Source organism: Lacerta agilis, chromosome 14 (assembly GCF_009819535.1).
Source record: "Lacerta agilis isolate rLacAgi1 chromosome 14, rLacAgi1.pri, whole genome shotgun sequence".
Classification (NCBI taxonomy): domain Eukaryota; kingdom Metazoa; phylum Chordata; class Lepidosauria; order Squamata; family Lacertidae; genus Lacerta; species Lacerta agilis.
In genome coordinates, this window is record NC_046325.1 from 15,103,660 (window position 1) to 15,111,911 (window position 8,252).

An 8,252-nucleotide genomic window follows, 5' to 3' on the forward strand; every position below is an offset into this window, starting at 1 on the left:
GAACTGCCAACAATAGCGAGGGCGCGGGGAGGTGGAGGGGTGGAGTGGAGCAGTAGATGCGCTTTGCGCATGTGCACAGCGGTGCAGCACGTCTTCGAGACAGATGCAGGAAAAGTGAAGAGGGGCAACGCGATTTTATGAAGGGTTCCTTTTCTTGATTTCCTTTCTATCTTTTTCTCTCCCTCCCACACCCCAGCACCAAGTGGGAGGGAGCGCTGCCCATAGCAAACAAAGAAGATCGCAGCTCCGTAGCCGAGGCTCTACGTGGGATCGGAGCCCCCCCCCCATTTCTCACCTCCGATTACCCCCCCCCCCAACAAAAGAAGAATGGTCACTTAGTGCGGAAAATGCGTTTCCGTTTAAGAAGAAAAACCCTGGCAACGCCAATTCAGCCCATTAATCATCCTCATTCTTGCAGGCTGCGGTTCTGCGGGAGGGAAAGCAAGAGCACTTTGCAACAGCCCTGCAATGCCGCCGCCCCGTGAAATATTATTGCGTTAATAACAATAATGTATTGATTTGGGGGTTTGATATTGTATATTGGGTTTATTTTTCTTTCGTAAGCTGCTTTGGGTATTCACTTGGAAGAGCGGAGTAGAAGAAGTATCGAAATAATAATACTAATAATAATAATAATAATAATAATAATGATAATTTTAAAAAAAGGAGAAGCAGTTCTGCAGCAACTCCTCTGGTTTCTAGTTCCAAACCCTCATGCAAAATACCCTTCAGACTGCAGGAAAGCTGAATCTGCTTAAATTGTAACCCGAGGCCAAATCCAGCACTCAGTCGTTTCGCATGTATGCAGATGGGTGGGTGTGCTGCACTTTGAAATGCTTAATTAAATTTTTTTTAAAAAAAAATACGGAACGGCTCCCGAATAAGAAATAGTACGATATATTTTTGCTGCCGTTTATGCGGCATGGACACTCCATTTCTCCGTCACACCTAACACTAAAATCTTGCATTAATTTCTCCCGTCATTTTCTATCACCAGCGGCCTCTTTCCGTCCCGGAGGAGACCGAGTATGACGCCCGAAGTAAACCCGGTGGCAGCCTCTGCGTACAAGTCTTTAGTTTATTAGTCTATAATCTTCCTATTGAGCGCATGCGCCGCGCCGCGCCGCGCCGCGGAAAACCGAGCTAATCATCCGCGCATGCGCCATTCGTGGAGTAACGACAGTATGAACTTTTGAATATGATGGGTTTTCCGTTTTACCTCTACCCAGCCCCACCCCGCCCCCTTCCCTCAACCTTACGGGGCCTGATTGGTCGCTACAACGGGCCAATGCCGCGCTACAGAACACTCCCGTTACTGGGTAGATTTCCTTCAGTAGGTAGGACGAGTGTGTCTGGCGACGTTTCTGATTTACTGAGAACCGAGAGAAGAGTGGAGGAAAAGTCTGATGGTTTGGCGGGTTGCTGTTAGGAATGAATTGGGACGACGTTTACTCGAATGCAGGCAATAGGGGAAATTCCCGGTCACGAGTTTAGATGAAGGGCTTTGACTGTTGTACCTTGAGCTGTTCTCCTCCCCCCCCCGCACAAAAATGGAAGAGGCCCACTCGCTTCCCCTCTCGCTGACGTCACTTCTGGTGCAGGCGCCGCATTTCCGTTGACGCCACTTTTTTCATTCGGATCTCTCGCCTCACTTCCGCGGAGGAGCACAGCGGCCTTAAGAGAGTTTGGTCGCAGTGGGAGCCCGTAGCGGGCCGCGCGCGCAGGTGCGGTTTCCAGGGCGACCGAGGGACGCCTTGGTATATTTACATACTACTGCATGGCTTCCAAGTTGCTCAGAGCAGCGTCTCCCCCTCTCCTGTTTTATCCTCACAACAGCCCCGTGAGGTAGGTTAGGCTGAGAGACAACGACTTGAACTTCAGAGCCCAGTTTAGTCTAGGCCGCCCGCTCCACAATGGAGGAAGGCCTGGGAAGCGTATGAACGTGAATCGCCAGCACTGATGTCCACGTGGCGGGTGGGTTTGGACATCGCCAGAAACAGGGAGCGCAGATTCTCGTCTCTGATGAATACGAATAAAGCTGCACAGTTAATGATGAAGAATATTCATAAGGGAGTGGACATTAATGAGAAGAGACTGGAGGCTCATTAACATTGGGAGGAGGAGGAGGAAGGCGGCCTTTTCATTTCGTTTCCATTTGGTTATGGAAAGATGGAATTTTGAGGAACGGAAGGGAAGGGTGCTATGAACAGGGAGAGGGGAAGTAGGCTTGCTGGAGGGGGTTGTGGGGTCAACTGTCAAAACAGAAGACAAATACTTGAGCTTCATTTCCAAAATAAAAATTGATTTATCCCAGTGACACTGAAACGTTAATCAATACCATTCTATGCATGTGTGTGTGTGTGATAACAGCAACATAAGAGCTTTGGAGCCTGTTTGATCAGCCTCAATATGTTTGAGAGCTCTTTGAAATCAGTAGTGTTCAGAGTTAATGTATATGAATGAAAGCTTCATGAAGAAAGTGAGTTTTAACTCTTGCTCAGTAAGTTCTGACCCTCTCTTTTGATCTAGCAGACTATAGATGTTGTGCTCAAGGAACAAGTGGAAGCATGGTCTGTTATAGCTTCAAGTTATTTGTCTCTTCCTCGGGGCTCTGAGCTATCCATGGAGCCTCCAGATGTTGATGCCTAGTCCTTCCCCAACTGAGGAATGGCAGTAAGTAGAGCGTTCTTACTCTGTATTCACACTGCTCTTCTGTTCACTTCTCAAAGTGCCCCATCTCTCGTCTCCCAGTTTGACATGTGACTGAACTGAATTTAATAAATCTACTTAGGAATCAATGAAGACTGATTTGAAAGCCATGTGTTAAAATTCAAACATTTTGAGTTTGGATGGAATATTGATTATTGTTGGATACTCTCCATATAAGTTTTAGTATGTGTTCCTCTGTGCCTCACAGATATTTGAAGATTAGAAACTCACTAAACAGTGCTATCTCTGCAGCTGCTGCTGCTGTCACCACTAAATTAAGAGGAGTCACCTAACTTCCAAACATGTACTAACCTATGTCAGAAAAGCTATACACTTGGTGTATATGCTTCTGGTCAGAGGTTAAACATTCCCTCTGCCAATTTTCTGATATTAAGATCCTTCCAATTTCCTAGCAGGTATTTCATGTTAAGTCAAAAGCTGTATTTTAGTGCTCAGCCATGTAACTCCTTTAATTGCTCTTTTTCCTCCTCACCACTCCATACTGTCAACGTCCCTTCTCCTTTGGCTTTCCTCCCCTTACAGACTCCATCGCTGAACCCTCCACCAGACCTCCCTTTTGCCTCAACCTTGTTCCTGCCTCTCCCTGCCATCGTTTTCTTGGTCGTTGGATCCTACTTATTACTCCTGGCCCTGGTCCTTGTCCTCCGACAGTGCCTGATGGTAACTTGGGGAAGGGATGGCGATAGTTGAAAGGGCAAACACATTTGGGGATTTTTATAGGTGTACTAATGAGGATAGATCTATCTTTTCCACAGTGCATTACAGCATACCATATGACAGTGCATTGTGGGAGTAGTAGTAGTCCTTTGGAGAGCAAGTAGAAAGGGGTAACAAATTCACATTGTTAATATTGTGCGTTTGGGTTGGTGTTCTGACAATTTTAGATTACTTGCAATCAATTCCATAACAAATCATAGGAACTCTAGCCTATGGGAGATAAAAGGAATTACTTCTTAACTCAGGTTGTTTGGTGAACCAACCTGGTTTTCCTTCTCTTACCTCTTCGCAGGCCCGGGGTCTTTGTGCCAACTGCTGCTCCTGTGAAAAGCAGCCTTGGCCAAACATGTGCGAATGCTGTTTGACCTGTGCAGAAACATGTGACTGTGCCCTTCCTTCCCCAACCCGCTGTATGGATCGCTACTGCACCTGTACTAATGTGAGTTTTCCCTCCGGATAATTGATTGGCTTTTTGGAAATATCTGAGACTAGTTCCCCCTGGGGTCATTTGAATACAGTGGTACCTCTGGTTACAAACTTAATTCATTCCGGAGGTCCGTTCTTAAGCTAAAACCATTATTAACACGAGGCACGCTTTCGCTAATGGGGCCTCCTGCTGCCGCCGCATTGCCAACGCATGACTTCCGTTTGCATCCTGGGGAAAAGTTCACAACTAGGGGCATCTACTTCCAGGTTAGCGGAGCTCGTTACCCAAAGCATTCGTAAGGAGGACGGTACGTAACCCAAGGTTCCACTGTACATAGCAGTGTCCAGTTGGAAAGGCAGTCCAGGGCTTAGCAGATGAAAATGTGGGGAGTGGCAATGACTGGCCTTCATGTAACACATTTGGGGGGGACGGACTTGTTTATTTGTTGGGCATAGGAGAAGGGTGAGAGGGTATGGTTGCATGCTCCATTACTCTGTGCTAAGAGGAAAAGGAACAATTCAGAGCAGAATAATACCTTGGCTTTTTAGAGCAAGGATGGCAAACCTTGGTAGTTTTCCAGACGTTACTTATTTAACAAGATTTATATAGCACTGAATTTTAAAAATCTCTATGCGGTATACATAAATCAATATAATATATTCATAAAAGCACTCATAAAATCAAACTTAAAAATGGGTAGACATAACATTTATCAACACGTATAGGATTATGCTGCATATCTTGAATTGTGTTACAGCTCTACTGTTTACCTGTGTGTGATGTGATTGTGCACGTGGCAATGTCTGAATGTGGAATTAGATTGAAATTCTGAACTAGAGAATGCATTTCCTGTGGATCTCTAATTCTTCCTGCATGAGTAACGAAGCCTGCAATTTAGGCAGTAGCAAAGATGTGGTATTTCTGGAGAGATAACAAGCTACCTGAATAGTTTCAAGTAAAGAGGCTCTTGAAAACAGCAGCACTTGTTATTTAATAAAGCCCATACTCCTTAAAATCATATGCTAACTATAACAGTAAATATCATTTGAAAGGAAAAGAGGGACAGGCAAGAGGGATCTGTGTGGGAGGAAGATGAACAGGGTAGACAGACACTGACACTTTCTTTAGAGCTTGTCAGAGCTTCTCCAGGGAGGCTGTGGCCTGCATGTTGAGAAATAATGAACTTACAGGTGTTCAGAGTGGAAAAATGTCAAGGGAACTTATCGTGATATTCAAGACTATCCTTTGCTGGTATCTATTTTCAGACAATGCCTATTTATTAATTTAAAGTATTTATACTCTGCCTTCCAACAGTCTTGTGCTAATCATTCAGTATTTCCCTGAGTCCACGTTTAGTGAAGGATGTTGTAATATATTGATGCAGGTATTTCCATAGGTTAACAGTGTACAATTTCTGTCTCTTACCAGCAGGGCTGGGAACCAGGGGCTTGTTCCTTTCCCCGCTTGTGTCCCCTCTGCGATTGTGCCTGCACATACCAGCCCCCAGACTGCCAGAACATCAATTGCATTTGCTTTGAGATCAAACTGCGATGAAGAACTCAAAATAGATTATGTCTGTGATTTGGGAGTGGGAGGATTTGGAAGTCTTCATACAAGTGGTGGATCCTACAAGCGGTGGACAAGTAAAATGGGGAGTTGGTTGCTCAGCCTGACATAATTAACTTGTCCTGATGCAAAAAAGTTTTGAAACTGAGCTTTTTCTTTTTCATGTTGATTTTTCAAGTGCTTTTGTACTTTGTACTGCGTGTTTGATATTAATGTTTTTATATGAATTGCTGCATTTTATAATAAAGCAGGTTGAATATCACTTGTGTCTCTCTTGAATGAGAATGCAAATGGAGTCCATTTAATAGACATTTGCTGCATGGAGAAGTTTGATGGCTAAGTATGAAAAAGTTTAGGTATTTTTTCTTGTTCACCGAAGTATGCAGTTGAATGTTGAAAGAAATGCAATGAGGATATCATTGTCAGAAGATCTGTGTGAAATAAAAAAATAATATACTATCTTCCAGTAAGGGGGGGGGGGGAGAGCTTTCCTCCCCTATTACATTTAAAGCAATAGCATGCTGCTTTAGATAGTCATGACATCCCCCAAATAATCCTGAGAGATGCAGTTTGTTAAGGGTGCTGAGTTGTTAGGAGGCTCCCTATTCCCTTCACAGAGCTACAGTTCCCAGAGTTTCTTGGGAAGAGGGATTGACTGTTGAATCACTTTGTGTGGAGGGGAATACTGTATATTCTGGCGTAAAAGACTACTTTTTAATCCAGGAAAATCTTCTCCAAAGTCGGGGGTTGTCTTCTACGCCGTGTGGAGAATCTGCGGTTGAGTATATCTCAAACTCTATATTTTAACTGGAAAAGTTGGGGGGTGGTCTTATACGCCCAGTCGTCTTATATGCCGGAAAATACAGTAGATGTCTCCTAATAACTCACAGCTCCCTTAACATACTGCAGTTCCCAGGATTGGGGGGGGGGGAGCCATGTTTAAAGTGGTAGCATAGTGCTTTCAATGGATAGTGCAGATGGGGCCTCAGTGATAGCCTCAAATGACCAGCAGTCCATACCCTCCAAGCCACATAAAAGCATCTACAACATGACAAACACCCTTGCCCCCTCTAAGTGCACAAACACATGATGATAGACAGGCGTTTAATTACCCTTACAATTATCTGCATTCTGCCTTTCAGGATACAGATCAAGCTGGCTCACAAGAAGCACTGAACTTTAAATCACATTTAAAAAAGCAATAACATTTCATTAAACATAATAAATAACGAGATAAAAGATGATTTAAAAAATAATAATTCCAGTGGCACCTTTAAGATCAACTAAATATAAGCTTTCAAGGTATGAGCTTTCATGTGTAATATTTAGTTGATCTTAAAGATGCCACTGGAATTATTTAAAAATATTTTTTCATCTTTCATCTTGTTATTTATTATGACTATGACAGATCAACACAGATCATCCACCTCAATGTAATTTCAATAAACAATATCAATATTTTAAAAAATAATCAGAACAGATGGAGAAGGCTCTGAGGTTGTCTTCATCACATGCCTGTTTCTTATCTCTAGGAAGCATTCCCACAGGACCAGTAATGGTAGATGTCCTGGAGAGGAAAAAGCACACAAATAGCTCTAGGCAGCTAGGTGTAAAACCACAAACACTGGGATATGACATATATTCTGGATGTGTCCTAAACTCAGAAACTGCTGGGAAGAGATAAGAACAGAAACTGAAGAAATAATGGCCTATACTTTACCCAAAGGTCCTCAAATTTTCCCATTTGGGTGTGCTCAATAAGCTCTTTTAATAGAAGAAAGGTCAGGGAATGAGGACAACATCTCTTGACGGCTGCCAGAATTATTATTTGTCAAAACTGGGGAAAACAGAGCATCTATGAGGGGAAAAATAATTAAAATATGGGACACAGTATGCATGGTTAAGCTCACACATGGTTAGAACCAGAGAGGGTAGACAGCAAGATAACAGATTTATGGAGAAAAAAGGTCTCTTTGTAATGTACTGAAGCCATAAGTTACAGAATAATGCAGTTATTTAGAACTTTGATCTGTTACAATTATTTTCATATGGAAATTGGTTCTGCTATGTTCAGTTCTAGATACCCCTTACAGTTTTATTGTTGGCATTTTTAATATTTTGTTGTGTTCCACAAACACACACTAACAGCTCTAGGCAAAGATGGAGGGGAATGAGCAAAGCAGAGTGTAAAAGGATCACGAAGAGATTGGGGAATAGGATTGTACCAGAAAGTCTGTGCCTAGCCCTGAAGATGTTCCTGGGAAGCCGAGGTGCCCTGGCTGTCTGAAGAGACTAGCATGTGCTACCTTTTAGTTTTGCAGACCTAGGGCCATCAAGGATAACGTATGGTTTCTCATAGAATCATAGAGTTGGAAGGGACCACATGGGTCATCTAGTCCAACCCCCTGCAATGCAGGAATCTTTTGCTCAACGTGGCGCTTGAACCCACAACCCTGAGATCGGGTCTCATGCTCTACCGACTGACCTATCCCAGCTAACAGGGAAACTGTCCCTCAAAAAGAAAAGCCAGCTTCCCATTGGGGGTGCATGGACCTTAGTTCACCAAGCCTCTTTACAAGGCTAACAATGGGATCCTATTACAGGTAGGTAGCCCTGTTGGTCTGCCATAGTGTATCTGAAGAAGTGTGCATGCACACAAAAGCTCATACCAAGAACAAACTTAGTTGGTCTCTAAGGTGCTACTGGAAGGAACGGGATCCTATGCATGCCTTCCTCAAAATCCCATCAGACTTACTCCCAGGTAAGCATACATAAGATTGTTGCTCCAGTAGTTTGATATATTTGCAAATGC

At 43.5% G+C, this 8,252-nt stretch overlaps 1 protein-coding gene across 6 annotated transcripts; it reads left to right on the forward strand.

Annotated features, from left to right (window-relative positions):
- Window positions 1-1,234: 1,234 nt before the first annotated feature.
- On the forward strand, window positions 1,235-5,702 carry LOC117059082 (uncharaterized LOC112694756 homolog). 6 transcript variants are annotated; one of them, XM_033170583.1, is made up of 5 exons: window positions 1,235-1,337; window positions 2,530-2,673; window positions 3,253-3,390; window positions 3,740-3,886; window positions 5,303-5,702. In XM_033170583.1, exons 2-5 carry the CDS (start codon window positions 2,668-2,670, stop codon window positions 5,426-5,428), a joined length of 417 nt encoding a protein of 138 aa, XP_033026474.1. In that variant the 5' UTR covers window positions 1,235-1,337; window positions 2,530-2,667; the 3' UTR covers window positions 5,429-5,702. The 6 variants fall into 6 exon arrangements, with proteins under 6 accessions (XP_033026474.1, XP_033026471.1, XP_033026472.1 ...); XM_033170580.1 differs by having other exon boundaries at window positions 2,533-2,673; XM_033170581.1 differs by lacking the exon at window positions 1,235-1,337 and adding an exon at window positions 1,620-1,845.
- Window positions 5,703-8,252: the final 2,550 nt, after the last annotated feature.